Raw genomic sequence first — 16,487 nt, 5'->3', positions numbered from 1 at the left:
AGGGAGCAAACAAGGAGAGGAAGAAGGAAAGAGGAAAAGGAGAGAGGAGAGGAAAGGGGAGGGAGAAGGGGAGAAGGAAGGGGGGAGAGAGAAAGAGACAGAGGAGGGAGAGAAGGAGAGACACACAGAGAGAAAAGAAGGTTCTGAATTCACTATTCTTAAAGCCTGGCTTGTGACCAGGTTCAACCATACATTAGAAAGAATAAATTTCCAACATAATGTTCATAACAGCATTATTTATAATAGCCTCAAACTGAAAACTACCCAAATGCCATCAACAGTAGAACAGATAAAACTAAGTCTCATGTCCTAGGAACCCCCTCAGGCCAAGGCAAACAGGGTAGTTGGTTGTCTTAAACACTGCCTACTGTAGGGAAGGTAGAATTTGGCATTCAAAGCCTGCAAAGTTAGAGGGGCTTGATAAACAACTTGGGCTTCCCATGGAAACCCCAGAAAGGCCATGCCTTAAGTATATAGCATATTCTAAGATGAAGGGCAAAACCAAAATATATCCATTGTAACAAAGTATAAAGCCAAGCCCCCTTTGGCAGGCTTATACTTTGTAACTTTGTTATGTTCAAGGTGATCAACCAGTAATTGAATGGCCTCCTAGAACAAAACTTCATCCTCTTCAGAGGAAGATAAGTACACCTAGAGTTTCTATGTTATATTATCTATGATGTCCAATATGCAATAAAAGATTAGTAGGCATGTACAAAAAATAAATGTGACTCACAGTCACAGGAAAATCAATAAACAGACCCACAGATAATGTCAATGTTAAAAACAGTGGACAAGAATTTTTAAGTAATTGACAACATGTTTTAAGAATATACAGATAATAATTGAGAGGCTGAGGGGAGAGGATCACTTGAGCCCCAGAGTTCGAGTCTAGCCTAGACAACACAGTGAGACCCCATCTCTAAAAGAAGTGGCCAAGCATGATGATACACACCTATAGTCTCAGATACATGAGAAACTGAGGTGGGAGGTTCACTTGAGCCCAGGAGTTTGAGGGTACAGTGAGCTATGATCATACCACTGCACTCCAGCCTATGTGACAAAGCAAGTCTCCATCTCAGAAAGCCAAAACCAAAACCAAAACAAACCCAATTATCTGAAATAAAAAAAATTCATTGGATGGCATTTATAGTATCTTAGATGAACAAAAGAAATAATTGGTAATTTTTTTTTTCAGATGGAGTCTCGCTGTGTCGCCCAGGCTGGAGAGCAATGGCACGATCTCAGCTCACTGCAACCTCCACCTTCCAGGTTCAAGCAATTCTCCTGCCTCAGCCTCCTGAGTAGCTGGCGATTAAGGTTCGCAATACCAAGCCCAGCTAATTTTTGTATTTTTAGTAGAGATGGGGTTTCACCATGTTAGCCAGGCTGGTCTCAAACTCCTGACCTCAAGTGATCTGCCTGCCTTGGCCTCCCAAATTGCTAGGATTACAGGTGTCAGCCATCATGCCCAGCCAAATTAGTAAACTTTAGAAATCATCTAAACTAAAGCATACAGACAACAAAAGTTTGAAAAAATGGACAGAACATCAACAAGCTGTGGGAGTGAATCAAGCAGTTTTCTAACATACATGCAGTTGATATCAAAGCAAAATAGGAAGGAAAGATGGGACAGAACAAAATGTTTGCCAAAAATTTTTCTCAAATTGAGGAAAAATTTGATATCTTTCCTACAATTTCTACAAATTGTATATCCTACAGATCAGGGATTGTCTGAGTATTATATTTATCCAAGCCAAATGAATACAATGAAAACCATGCTTACACTTTTATGATAGTCAAACTACTAAAAACCAAAGATAAAAAAGAAACAATACAAGGAGCCAAATGAAGAAAGGCGGGCATGGTGGCTCACGCCTGTAATCCCAACACTTTGGGAGGCCAAGGTGGAAGGACTGCTTGATCACATATGTTCAAGTCTACAGTGAGCTGTATCATGACATGGGACTCTAGCCCGGGCAACAGAAACTCCATCTCTTTAAAACAAACAAACAAAAAGATGATATATTACATACAAGTAAGCAATAATAAGAAGCTAAGAACCATAGCTGATTTCTCATCAGAAATAATGGAGGCCAGAAGACAAAAGAGTGACATATTTAAATTGTTGAAAAAATTATGATTCCATTTATATAAACAAATTTTTAAATGGGAAAATATTTACATTGTGTTAGAAGTCAGGATAGTGACTACTCTTCAGAGAGTAACGATGTGAAGTGGGAAGAAGGGTTGATGGGATACTAGTAACATTGTTTCTTCATCTGTGTGCTGATTACATAGTTCTGTTCAGTTTGTAAAAATTCATTGAGCTGTACACTTTATAATATGTTCACTTTCTCTAAGTATTTTATACTTTCACAAATAGTTTAGGGAAAAAACTTTGTCAAATAGATGAAAGGTTCAGAGAAAATACACATCTAGGGCCTACTACAGTGGATGGTATTCATAGTGTAAATTTTAGGAAAGGTTACTATTATTATTTTGTCATCATATCCCACAGAAAGTTTTGAGAGATCTAAATAAACCAAAAACCCCAAGCTTCCTTGGGAGGTAAATCTTACTCCTCAATTTGATTTTCAAGCTCTTCTAAGCACCTAGCAGCATGATGCTATGTATATAGCATTCACTAAAATACTTATTAAATTAGTATAGTCTCCTAATTTAGGATAGTATTCAAATACAAGGTTGCAAATGGACACTTTTATTTTCTGTCTATTGCATCTCTCTTTCCCATATTCCATTTCCCATATTCCATTCCTCTTCAGATTCCCTTAATAATCCTTTGATTTATACAAATCAAAGTACTATTATACCTTTGAATGTTCTAAATATAGCACCTTGAGCTCTTTTAGAAAAGCAGATACCTAAGAACTAAAACACCAAAAAGGCAAACACGCAAACTAACCTAAGCGAAAGACTACAGACATCTTTGATGCACACATTCCCTTTCAGCTACATCTTCCTAAGTCCCAAAAAAAGCCTGGACCACCCAGAGAACAGCCTCAAGGGAGAGCACACAGATGCTGCTGACCCAGTGTCACAGAAACCAAAGCTAAAACACCCCCAACAGCACTAGCTGCAAAGCTCCCCTCAGTGTTGGCTTTGGCAGCAAACCTGACGCCCCTTATCAGCAGAGATACCTTTGAAGTAGCTGGCAGCCTTCCATCCCCTACTCAAATAAGCTCAGCTTCACATCCTATTCTTTTCTCCAAAGAGGATCTTTTCATCAGATATGAGAAAATAAAGCTCAATTAATTAGAACAGACTTTTGCTACCAACAAGATAAATTGGGCAACTGGAACAGCTGTCTGTAAAGCACTGTACAACACTGTTAGTGACCATGCCATAATGTGGAGGAAATTCAGTCCAATAACAGATACTGAGTTCAGAGAAGTAGGAGGGATATGGTGGATGGGGAAGGGAGGGAGGGTTAAATCACTCCATCTACTCCTTCTCCCAAAAGTTAAACCCTTTCTTAAAGGGGCAGAGCACAGGGACACAGCCTTTGGAAAACCACACTTTTCCTCCGTTCTCAATCAACAGCACCTACCAGGGACATTCAACTATACCAGCCTTGTGGGTCATTTCTTCTCCTCTTCTTATTTATGACCATCATGCCACCCAACATGCCTTCTCAATTATCATTATCCTCTCTCCTCACACATGCCAAACTCAAAACACACCATAGGAAATCCTATCCCAGTCCAAAGGGATACCAGATAGGTAATATGCACTGCTTTTAGTTTTAAATCTCCTTTATCCTTTTTAACTACCACACTCATTTCCTTACTGTGAAAAGAAATCTGACTGTTGTGGCAATGCTCTTGTGATTACTAATGGCAAAAGGACATGTTTAACATCTGAGGTCCTTGGAGAAAAGTATTAACTGAGCCTCTTACATTCCTTCCTCAGCACTCTTCTTGAAATCTCCACTTCCTACAGTGTGAAGGAAGCCAAATTCACCCTTTGTCACCAGATTTATTTATCTGAAGTTAACTTCACCCTTCCTCACCCTCCAAGAATAAAGTAAGAAACCACAATGGGTTGCCTAGAGAAACTAGCCTAGATGCTTTAACACTGTCTGTTGCAGAGGCAAACATGGCTCACATACAGATAGACAGGATCTTAGGGCTTCAGATATTCTCTGTGCTCTGCAGTTTCCCCAAGATGGAAAACAGTGCAGCAGTGATTCTCAGCCCTGGCTGTAGGCAACAATCACCCAGGCTCTATTCCAGAAACGCTGACTCAATTGTCCTGGGGTAGGGCCTTGGCATGGGTATTTTTAAATCGGATCAACTTTATTGAGGCATCATTTACATAAAATAAAATGTACACCATATTTTCAGTGTTCAATATGATAAATCTTGTCTAATGTGCCACCATGATCAAGATGATATAACATTATAAAAATGTTATAAAACATCATTTAAAATGTTATATAATGTAGGCTATAAAAACCCCACAAATTCCCTTGTGTCCCTTAGCAGTCAATCCTTCATCCCCACCCTGGCTGCAAGGCAATCAATGACCTATTCTCTATCATATAGTTCAGATTTGTCTTTTCTAAAATTTTATAGAAATGGAATCATACAGAATGTACTCATTGTGCTTGGCTTCTTTTTATCAACATAGTGTTTTTTGAGTTTATTTACACTGTATCAGCATTTCCCTTCTTCTTATTGCTGAGTAGTATTAATATATGGATACACCACAATATGTTTTTCCATTCATCTGTTGATGGACATTTGGGTTGTTTCCAGTTTGGGCTACTATGAATAAAGTACCTATGGAAGCTGTAACCAATTACTGCAAACGTGGTGGCTTTAAACAACATACATTTGTTCTCTTAGAGTTCTGGAGGTCAGAACTCCAAAACCAATTTCACTGGGCTGAAACCAATGTGTCAGCAGGGCTGCTTCTGCTCCGGAGGCTCTCAGAAAGAATCCGTTTCCTTGCCTTTTACAGCATCTAGAGCTGTATTCATTGGCTCACAGCCACTTCCTCTGTATTCAAAGCCAGCGGCATAGCATCCTCTCTCTATGACTCTGCTTCCCTTTGCTTCTATCACATGACCTTCCTCTCTTTTATCTGTAATCTCCTTCTTACGAGGACATTTGTGATTGCATTTAGGGCCCACCTGGCTAATCAAGCATGATATCCCCATCACAAGATCCAGAAATTAGTCATACTTGCAAACTATTACATTATTACATGCATTAGGTAACATTCACAGGTTCCAGAGGTTAGAATATGGACCTCTTTTTTTTTTTTGAGGGGCGCATTACTCAGCCCATCACAAAAGCTTTATGAATATTCAGGTGCGAGTCTTTGTTTAGACATATGCTTTTATTTCTCTTGGGTAAATGCCTATAAATACCTGGAATTACCAGGTCATAAGACAAGCACATATGTAACCTCATAAGAAATTGCCAAACTATTTTCCAAAGTGGTTGTATCATTTTCACACTCTCACCAGCAATATATGAGGGTTCTGGCCGACTTCCTTAACACTTGGTATTGCCAGCTGCTTCGATTTTAACCATCCTAGTGAGGCTATAGTGTATATCATCTTACAGTATTAACTTGCACTTCCAAGATGATTGATGATATTGAGCATATTTTCATGTGCTGATTGGCCATGTATGTATTTTTATTAGTGAAATGTTTATTAATTTTTTTCCATTTTTTAAAATTTGGGTAGTTTGTCTTATTATAGTACAGGGGGCCCTTCCCTTTCAGGTAGCCGCTGCAAGGGAGAGAGGCACAGATGTTAGCATTTTTCTACACATTTATCAGAAAGATCAAAGGCTTTTAGGATTTCCCTACTGTTGCTTCTCACAACTTCTAAGAACTTAAAAGGAGAGCCAGGTGGGAAAGTGGAACATGAAAGTGGACAAGGATGGTGACCATCGGAGCACAGCACCACGGAGAGGCATTTAAGCCCCTGGATGTCTGCAGGCAGGCCTGGCTAATGTCAGGCCTTCCTCAAGAGCCGGGCAGAGCAGTGTTCTCTGAACTTCCCCAGTGAAAGGGAAACTCGCCTTCATGGCCTGCTAAGTAGCGGGTGCCTTCCCAGGCACTGGTGCTACCGCAAGACCTGCCTGCTAGGTAATGGGGCACCTTCCCAGGCACTGGCGCTACCGCAAGGCTCTCACTCTCATCTCCCGATCACTTCTCACAATGTCCCTTCAGTTTCTAATTCTATTTCACCTGGTTGTTTCTATACTACAAGGCTAAAATGTTTTTATGCTATAATACTAAAGATTAATAATAAAAAATAATGATTTAATAAGATTGATTATATAATTCAGTATATGATTGTTTCTAAATATATTTGGTATCATTGTTAAAACTAAGTAATCTGTTATCTATTATACTGGGACAGATTGTGCCTTCACAGTCTCTTGCCTTGGCACCTGGGCAACTTTCTTCCTACATACTGAGTTCTCAGAGTTCTTTATTCTATATTCTGACATAATTTCTTGTCAGATATATATTACAAATATTTTCTCATGGTCTGCATCTTGTCTTTCATTTTCTAAATAAAGTCTTTCCAAGAACAAAAGTCCAAGGCTTGATGAAGTCTGATTTATCCTTTTTAAAATTTTATAGTTCATACTTTTTATATCCTAAGAAACCTTTGTTTATTCAAGGTCACAAAGATTTTTTTAAAACTCCCCGAGAAACTTTCATGCCCAGGCAAAGTTGAAAGCTACCGGTCTACAGGGAATCTGACTTGGCTTTTTCAATTTAACCTAAGTTTTTGCCATAGTAACTTAAGAGTCCTAATGGCAAAAAAGGAGTACAGTTCACTGGAGTGCTATAAAAACAAGGATGCAACTGAGCCTTAGCACTGTCTGAACTGACCAGCTTCCAAGATTAAGTGTGAGCAGCTGTGAAGAGCTAGAAACAGGGATTTGAGAAAGCAAAGTCAGGGGTACTTTTAGTGTGTCCCAGCTAAGTAAAAAGAGAAAACAGGATTATCCTCTCTCCTACAGAAAAAAGCACACCCAAGTTTATTTCAGTTTAAACTGAGAAAAGCGGAAAAATTATTTCTGTTTTTGGTGGGCTTCCTTAGAACATGCCTCTCACAGAGACCACAGAGAGTTGGGAGTCAAACTTGGCAGGTTTTGGCCATGGTTTTTGAAGCCACCGCATTAAACAAATGAAGGTGGCAGCAATAATATTTGCCCAAACCTTGGTTCCAACAGAGGATATACAGACTGAGCTTTCATTACATGAAAGGAGATGTCAGGAGCACCAAACAGGCTCAATTTTCCCTGGAGTCCTAGACAAAGTCAGTCTGTTTCTAAGCTGTGGACAGGAGGCTACATTCTCCAGATGCTATATTTAGCTAAAGGAATCTCCAACATGGCTTCATGCAAAATGTAAAATATGTCCCAGCAGAATTACCACAAAACAGAGGGCTAGCAAAAAGCATCCCTTAAGAGGATTCGATAGCATAGAGGGGCCAATTGTACAGCCACCCTGACATCCCCAAATTAGCTAAATTAGCTGTGAGCCAGATTTTTGGCTAGTTCTCACATTTAATGAGTCCTTGTTTCCCTCTACAGAGGGCAGAGATATTCTGCCCCTGGGGAGTGTAAACATGCTGCCCTATTTCATTCCCAACTTCCAGCTGCTTGCCCCGAACCCAGGCAGGAAAAACAATCCAATGTTGATGTTCAACATCTCCACACTCTTTGAAGGTTTATGTGCAAAAAAAAAAAAAAAAATAGGCTAATCATTACCTAATGAACTATATTAGACATGGTTTATCTGTTAATGACATTATCTTTATTCTTTAATACCATTACTTACAAGAGATTCAGTATATGCAAAAAAAAAAAAAAAAATTAGGCTAATTCTATAACTAAGTGAAATACCTGAATTCAATGGAAAAGAGAAAGTCCAGGATCTTCTGATCTCTATACAACATACTCAGAGAATCCTAATACAGTGTGTAGATGAAAACATTGGCTTCTACAGCCAGGTGACTGGAGTTAATTTTTCTTAATCTCTCTCTCTCTCTCTCTCTCTCTTCTCTCTCACTTTTGAGACAAAGATTCACTCTGTCACCCAGGCTGGAATGCAACGTCGTAATCTCTGCTCACTGCAACCTCCGCCTCACTGGTTTAAGCGATTCTCCCACCACCGCCTCTCAGGTAGCTGGAATTACAGGCACCCGCCCTCTTGCACGGCTAATGTTTGTATTTTTGTAGAGAAGGGATTTCACCATGTTGGCCAGGCTGGTCTTGAACTCCTGATCTCAGGTGATCTGCCCAGCTCGGCCTCCCAAAGTGCTGGGATTACAGGTGTGAGCCACCATGCCTAGCCCTCTCTTTTTTTTTTAAGAGACAGGGTCTTGGTCTGTTACTTAGGCTAAAGTACAGTGGCATGATTATAGATCACTGTAGCTTCAAACTCCTGGGCTCAAGCAATCCTTCCTGCCTCAGCCTCCTGGGTAGGTAGGCCTACAGGTGTGTACCATCATGCCTGGCTAATTTTTTTTGGGATGGAGAGGGTAGAGATGGAGTCTTGCTATGCTGCCCAGGCTGGTCTGAACTCCTGGCTTCAAGTGATACTCCTGCCTCAACCTCCCAAAGAGCTGGGATTACAGGCTTGAGCCACTGTGCCTGGCCTGCTTAATCTCTCTAAGCCATAGTTTCTTCCTTCATAAAATAATGATGATAACAATAGTAACTACCTTATAAAATTATTGTAAGGATTAATGGAGAAAACACATATAAAGAAAGTGCTTAACACAATACCTGGCACATAGGGGTTCAAAATATAATGACTTCTATTATCATAACTTTTGCAGTGAATTACTTAAGTTTTATAGATTAAAAAAAGATTTTTAAAAATGTTGACTTTTGCTAGAGACAAACAGACTCAAAATCACATAAAGCACAGGAGTCTACAGCCATACCAAAAATTAAGGTGCCTTTTCTAACCCTATGTCCCCAGAGAAATGGTTTCTTTCGCCACAGGAGCCAAATTTACTAGTAAAATGTATCCATTTTATGTATTTGAATCCCAATTTGGTATTTCTTGTTTGCTGACAGTGTAGATATCAGCATCTGAAAGAACGCTTCATTCCTCGAGACATGCGGTCTTCATTTGCTTAAGCTACCACACCCATATCCACTTTTGTTTGTCCTTATCTCTGGGATTACAGTTTACCTATCACAATTTAACAAGGGTAACCTCACAACCAGAAGGAAATCCCCAGTGTAGGATCCCCTTCTCATCACAGAACTGTGGTATCCTGATTTGGAAGGCACCATGGAGAGCGTATAGACCACACTCTTTTTTTTAAAGTTTAAGGAACTGAGGCATAGAATGAAGTCATTGTCCAAGTCATTAACAGCAGAACTAGGTCCAAAAGAAAGGATCACTTGGAAAAGACCTTTCCTCTGACCGCACAAAGCGAGTCCCAGGAAAGATTCATGAAACTACAGAATGGCCAAGGACATTCCTTAGGTCTCTTATCTGATACTATATCTTAACCAGTAGGATTCGAATTCTTCATGTTCAACACACTCTAAACAAAACAGGGGTGGGATGTGAAGAATGTTTCTTTGCCTATTACTAGAAAGCAGAGAGGCTCTTTATCCAGCCAAAACAGAAGGAATCTTGTGTGTGTGTGTGTGTGTGTGTGTGTGTGTGTGTGTCAGGGTCTCACTCTGTTGCCCAGGCTGGAGTGCAGTGGCATGATCACAGCTCACTGCATCCTCAAACTCCTGGACTGATGCAATACTACCACCTCAGCCTTCCAAGTAGCTGTGGCTACCAGCACAGGCCACCATGCCCAGCTAACTTTTAAAATTTTTTTAGAGGCAACGTCTTGTTATGTTGCCCAGGTTGTTCTTGAACTTCTGGTTTCAAGCCATTTTCCCACCTTGACCTCCTGAGTTGTTGGGATTACAGGCATGAGCCGCTATGCTTGGCTGAATCTATTTTTATGATGTGCCAACCAGCTTCTACCTTAGAGTTCTCTGCCTACATGGGAACCCGCAAGGGAGGGAGAAAAGAGATTATTCACCCCGTGGGATAGTAATCATTGCCATTCAACAACCCCATGCATGTCTCTGATCAACTACAATTTAATCAATCCAAAGTTACAAAGATCAAGAGAAAGTCCTATGATGCTGCAACTATATACAACAGTATGAATAAATCTCACAAACAGAATATTGAGTGAAAGAAACCAGACACAAAAGACTACATACTGTGCAATTCTATTTATATAAGGTTTGAAACCAAGCAAAGCTAATCTCTGCTGTTAAAAGTCAGGAAAGTCATTATCCTTGGGGATTTAGGGTGGGGAGATGACTAGAAGGGAATAGGAGGGGGCTTCTAGGGTACAGAAATGTTCTGTTTCTTGCTCTGGGTGCTAGTTACACAGGTGTGAATTCAGTTTGTAAAAATGCACATAGCTATTAAATTATGATAGGTATACTTTTCTTCAGTAAGACATAATACATAAACAGTCCTGTGAGAAATAAGAAGTTTTTCCTCACAATCTAGCATAGTAATACACAGCTTAAGGAGGTCAACCCTGAGCCCATGGCGAGGAACATCATTCACAGATGAATTTTTTTTCTAGAGGTCATATGTCCCACACCTTGTGTACATGCCATGCACTTAGGTCTTTGGTAAAATATGCGTATGGCACTTGAAGAGTCAGGAACACTCATGGCTTTGATATCTGGCTGCCTTCAATATAAGCACCTCTGAGATCTGGAGAAGCTACTAAATTCTCTCAGCTTGGTTTTTCTCTAACCTTCTAAGGTTGGGAGAAAAGGGAGCTGAGAGACTAGGTGAAGTCTAACAAGGTGAACAGATCTTATAAAAGTTTTTTTCTCAGATGAACAAAGAAAACAGAGAAGGAAGCGATCAGTCAAGCCCTTTCCTTCTTGAGATAGTCTAAGTGGCTGTCAAGGTCATAAAGACTAGCTGTCAAAATTTCATCTAAATAGGTTTTAATTTTAGTCACACACACGCATCACCAAGTATTGCAGAATAATTCAAATTAATAACAAGCAAGCTGAAGCTGATGCTGGAAACCATGGAGGAGATGGTGAGAAGTACCCTCACCCTGAAATGCGGTGTGGCCCCAACCACAGCACAGCCAGGCTACTAAAAATAGCCAGTGAGCTCTGGGAGGAGTTATCTTTCTCTGCCTTCTTTTCTTTGCCAGGTGATTTTTCTCAGTATTCTGTCTCTAAGATGTAGGAAAAACATCTTCACAGATGTAATTAGGTAGATTGAAGATTCCAGCTCTGTTATTTGATCAGGCTGTTAATTACAGAAAAAAATCGGGTATTAATTCCAGATCTAGTGAAATCTGAAAAACTTCCTAACTGAGAATTGGAAAAGGATCAAGAGCTTTGACTATATAGATAACAATCCTATTTATCAGAGTCCTTTCTCTCACATTTTCAAATGTTAATAATGGATTTTGTCACCTAGAAATTGATGAATTCTAAATAGTCCTCTATAATCTCTTTCTACCAGTAACTTATAGGAAGATTATTTGCTTTCTGGAAAGTCTTCCAGGAATGTCAACACTTGAATGGTAGACATGGCATATCACATAAAATGGTTGGGGCCTTCACTGCTGTTTGTAACTAAACCTCGTGAATAAATGATTTCACTGTGAGCTCAAGCTGAGACAGCTTAGAAAACAGCTTCCTGGGTTTCCAAAATGCTAGTTCCACCACTGACATGTAAGGTGAATTGGCTCCTTTAGATTTTCATGATTATTTTGAGTTTTCCTTAGTCAAACTGTTCAACCTATACCCAAGGAAGTATGATAACAATTGAGTTTCGGAAAGCATTCAGAGGCTCAAAGACAAAGACATATCATATCAAACTTTTTTGTCTACCTTGGCCAAGATGAGACCTTGGAAAGAAAACTAAACCAAAAACATAAACGTATATAAATTTGCTACATGAACTAGAATAGGAAAACATAAAATGACACTGTAGGCCCCTTAAGCTCAACAGCTTCACAAATCACTTTAAGAAAACTTCCCAAAACACAGCTTTTGTTAACAGATGCAGATTATGAATTACGGTGCCAGTCCTGAGTTTGTACCTTGCGAATGATTCCATTCCCAAGGCTACTATTAATTCAGCTCAGAAAGAAAGAAAAGAATGCCAATTCAAATATTTTTTCTCCACAAGTATGTGGTACGGAATGACTAGTGGAAAGCCAATGAAGTGGGCCAGTAAGATATTCTTTTATTTTTTCTTTACAAATTTTATTTTAGGTTCAAGGGGTATATCTGCAAGTTTCTCACATAGGTAAACTGCATGTCACAGGGGTTTGGTGTACAGATAATTTTGTCACCTGGGTAATTAACATGATACCTAATAGAATTTTAAAAATTGTATCATTGCTCCACCCAAGAACCTCTGTGACTAGGAATATCTCTTTACCTTTTTAAAGAGTCTTCCTGAGTCCTCGCTGACTTGGACAAATCGAGGAATAATATTATTCAGGTAGATGTCACTCAGGGTGGTATGGTCCCTGCTTTCCCGCTTCACCTGGTTTAAGAGGAGATTCCAGCAGTTGACTGGAGAGAGAACATTCTGATCCTTCCTGTAGAGAAACATCAAGGAAAAAAAGTCATTGTTCATATGCACTCAGGGCAACATCTACAACTATAGTCCATGTCCTCAAGTCACAGCAATCAAAGCCAAATCATCAGAAATAAAGGCTGACCTGTCTAGTTTTCTCCTTTTTTTTTTTTTTTTGACATGGTGTCTTGCTCTGTCACCCAGGCTGGAGTGCAGTGGCATAATCTCGGCTCACTGCAACCTCCACCTCCTGGGTTTTCAAGCCAATAATTTCCTGCCTCAGCCTCCCATGTAGCTACGATTTCAGGCACCTGCCACCACTCCTGGCTAATTTTGTATTTTCAGTAGAGACGGGGTTTCCCCATCTTGGCCAGGCTGGTCTTAAACTCCTGACCTCGTGATTCACCCTGCCTTGGTCTTCCAAAGTGCTGGTATTACAGGTGTGAGCCACTGCACCCAGACTAGTTTCTGCCTTTTAAAAAACTCAGTGGAGAAAAAAGGAGAAAATAAGGACAAGAAGGAGAGGGAGGGAAGAGGGGATGTAGAAAGAGAAATGGGATTATCTGTTAGGTACCTGCTATGCTCTAAGAACTTGGTGAATGCTTTATAGTTATTATCTCATCTAAGCTCTATCATTTCATTGTAAGAAAAGAACTACCATTATCCCCCTTCTACTGATTAGAAAACTAAACTCAGAGAGGTTGTCGCTTGTCTACAGTAAGACAGACTAATACAGCAAGTAAGAGGGTGTCAGGGACTAGAACAACAGTTCTGCATTCTCTGGTTAGACCAGGCCTAAGCTGACTCTGAAGTCCATCACTGTAGCCACTAAGTCATTTGATTTGTCTCTAGGATTAGAAACCAAATATAGAGATTCTTGTCTAGAGACAAAAATCACTAGAGCACTACAGACTTAAATCTCTACAAATTTATAAATTGTAGAATTCAATAAAGGCAACTTTGGAGACATGTGCCCTTAAAAAGTTACTGAAAATGCTTGAGTTTCACAGAACACATCTAAGGAAGTTTTGATTTCATTTATCAAGCCATGATCTCATGTCCCATTACAATCAAGAACACAAACCATACGTCAACATGTGTGTTCCTAAAATGTCTACAACTTGAGTGCAGCAGTAAAATGCTAAACTGAGATACTCATTTATTTCCTTCCTTCCTTCCTTCCTTCCTTCCTTCCTTCCTTCCTTCCTTCCTTCCTTCTCTTCTCTCTGTCTGTCCTTCAGCATGAGTGAAGCAATAAAGTGCTAAACTGAGATACTCATTTCCTTCCTTCCTTCTTTCCTTTGTTTCATTCTTTTGCTCTTTCTTTCACACAGCTTCCCTCTGTCATGCAGGCTGGAGTGCAGTGGCACGATCTCGGCTCACTGCAACCTCTGTCTCCAGGGTTCAAGAGATTCTCCTGCCTCAGCATCCCTAGTAGCTGAGATTACAGGTGCCCACCACCGCACCCAGCTAATTTTTATATTTTTAGGAGAGATGCATTTTCACCATGTTGGCCAGACTGATCTTGAACTCCCGACCTCAAGTGACCCACCTGCCCTGGCCTCCCAAAGTGTTGGGATTACAGGCATCAGCCACTGCGCCCAGCTCTAGATGCTCATTTCTAATGAAAACATTGTGATCCAAATTATTGACTACCAACTTAGCCTTAACTTAAGCAACAGAAAGTTCTAAATTTGGAGGTTAGATTTATTTAAGGAGAGAAACAAAAGTAGGAATAATTTGCAGTACTATTTATCAAGAGATACTGTACACATGTATGGGCCCTTTATACATGTTGTTTGACTTAAACCCAACAAGTTTCTGATGACGTGGGTGTTATTAACCACATTTGGCAGATGAGGAAAAGTAGATTAAAAATTTTTAAACAGTTTGCTCAAGGTCATATAGCTAAAAAGTAGCAATTCAGGAATCCAAACCAAGCCTTTAACTGCAAAGTAAGTACTCTCATTCACTGCAAATAATAATGATCTATTTTTTCCCCTTTCCTCTCTTCCTCCCTCTAGTCAGACTCCTACTACAAACAAAGTGAGTTGAGAATGGCTTGGTTCTTAAGTCAGTACTGCCTCCTTTCAACACTAAAGGCTGCCAGGTACTTGTGATTTGTAAAGCATGAAGTTCAACTTAGAAAGGGTTTTCCAATTCTGTAGTAATAATTATTAACAAATAATCAAGCCACACCTACTTGGGCTTCAGAACACATCAGACAAATCAAATATGTGTCTAACCCAAACCAAGAAGTTACTTCAAACCAATTAATAATAGAGTACAAACCGAAACTGTTCTAAACCTGTACCCAGGTCCCAACCCCCCACCCCAGACATCACTCTTTTGTAGCCAAAATCATTAACTCTGAAGAGTGCTGAGGGATCCAAGATGGCCAAATAGGAGCAGCTCTGGACTGCAGTTCCTAGCAAGAACAACACAGAGGGTCAGTGACCACTGCATTTCCAAAAGTGTTTTTACTGCCCACAGACCAGATTCCCGGGCAGAAAAGCACCATGAGTTTCCACCATGGCTAGTTCAGCCAGTGCAGTGGGTCTCCACACAAAAACTCACACAAACCCGGGTGGCTGTTTCAACTGGCGCCTGGAATGCCTGGGAGGCAGAGCCACCCATTCAAGTGGAAAAAAGGAGTCTGAAATAGGGAACCAGGTGATCTGGCTAGGAGGGTCCCTCGCCCACAAAGACCAGCAATCTGAAACGCTCTGGATTGAGAGTTTCACAGCAAACGCAGCTGGACCCGGGATAGTCCAGCTTTGTGGAGGGAAGGGCATCTGCCATTACGGAGGCAGTCTGCCATTATCAAGGCAGTGCGCCATTACCAAGGCAGTCTGCCATTACCGAGGCAGTGCACCATTACCAAGGCAGTTCTAACTATACCTCTATTAAAAAAACTGCAAGGAAGTTCACAAAGCAGCTGGGCAGAGCCCACAGCAGCTCAGCAACGCCTCTGCTGGCAGACTGTGACTAGGCAACCTCCTTGCAGGGCAGGGCATCTCTGAAAAAAGGCAGCAGCATGTCAGGAACTTATAAAGTGCCACCATCCCAGGACAGAGCAACTGGGAAAAAAGGCAGTTATAAGTTCCACTGCAGCAGACTTAAACGTACCTGCCCAACAACTCTGAATGGAACAACGGAGCTCACAGCTCAGTATTTGAGCTCTGATAAGGGACAGACTGTCTCCTCAAAAAGCTCCCTGACCCCCATGTATTCAAAGAGACACCTCATAAAGGAGAGCTCAGGCTGATTATCTGGCAGGTATCCTTCTGGGACGAAGATAACAGAAGAAAAAATTGGCAGCAACCCTTACTGTTCTGCAGCCACCACAGGTGATCCCCAGGCAAGCAGGGTGTGGAGTGGACCTCCAGCAGTCCTACAGCAGAGGGGCCTAACTGTTAGAAAGAAAACTAAAAAACAAAAAGAAATAACTTTATCATCAACAAAAAGGAGGTCCACTCAGAGAACCCATCCGAAAATCACCGACTACAAAGACCACAGGTAGATAAATCCATAAAGATGGGAAGAAACCAGTGCAAAAAGGATGAAAACACCCAAAACCAGAACACCTCTCCTCCTCCAAGGGATCACAACTCTTCACCAGCAAGGGAACAGGCTGGATAGAGAATGGGTCCGATGAGTTGACAGAAACAGGCTTCAGAAGAGAGAAAAGAACATGTTCTAACCCAATGCAAAGAACTAAGAACCTTGAAAAAAGGTTTGACAAAATGCTAATGAGAATAAACAGCTTAGAGAAGAATATAAATGAATTGATGGAGCTGGAAAACACAAGACGAGAACTTTGCGAAGCATACACAAGTTTCAATAGCTGAATTGACCAAGCAGAAGAAAGGATA

The 16,487-nt window shown here is 40.6% G+C and overlaps 1 protein-coding gene across 6 annotated transcripts in view; it reads right to left on the bottom strand.

Annotated features, from left to right (window-relative positions):
- SRGAP2 (SLIT-ROBO Rho GTPase activating protein 2) overlaps window positions 1–16,487 on the bottom strand; it is a 269,932-nt gene that overhangs the window by 118,191 nt on the left and 135,254 nt on the right. For all 6 annotated transcript variants that reach the window (XM_017525240.2, XM_017525241.2, XM_017525244.2 and 3 more), the window contains exon 4: window positions 12,472–12,634. In XM_017525240.2, coding sequence (XP_017380729.1) covers window positions 12,472–12,634 — 163 coding nt within the window. The remainder of the gene's footprint in view (window positions 1–12,471; window positions 12,635–16,487) is intronic.

The sequence above is a fragment of the Cebus imitator genome, unplaced genomic scaffold (genome assembly GCF_001604975.1).
Source record: "Cebus imitator isolate Cc_AM_T3 unplaced genomic scaffold, Cebus_imitator-1.0 Scaffold38, whole genome shotgun sequence".
Lineage (NCBI taxonomy): Eukaryota > Metazoa > Chordata > Mammalia > Primates > Cebidae > Cebus > Cebus imitator.
This window is presented reverse-complemented; position numbering and strand designations above follow the sequence as displayed.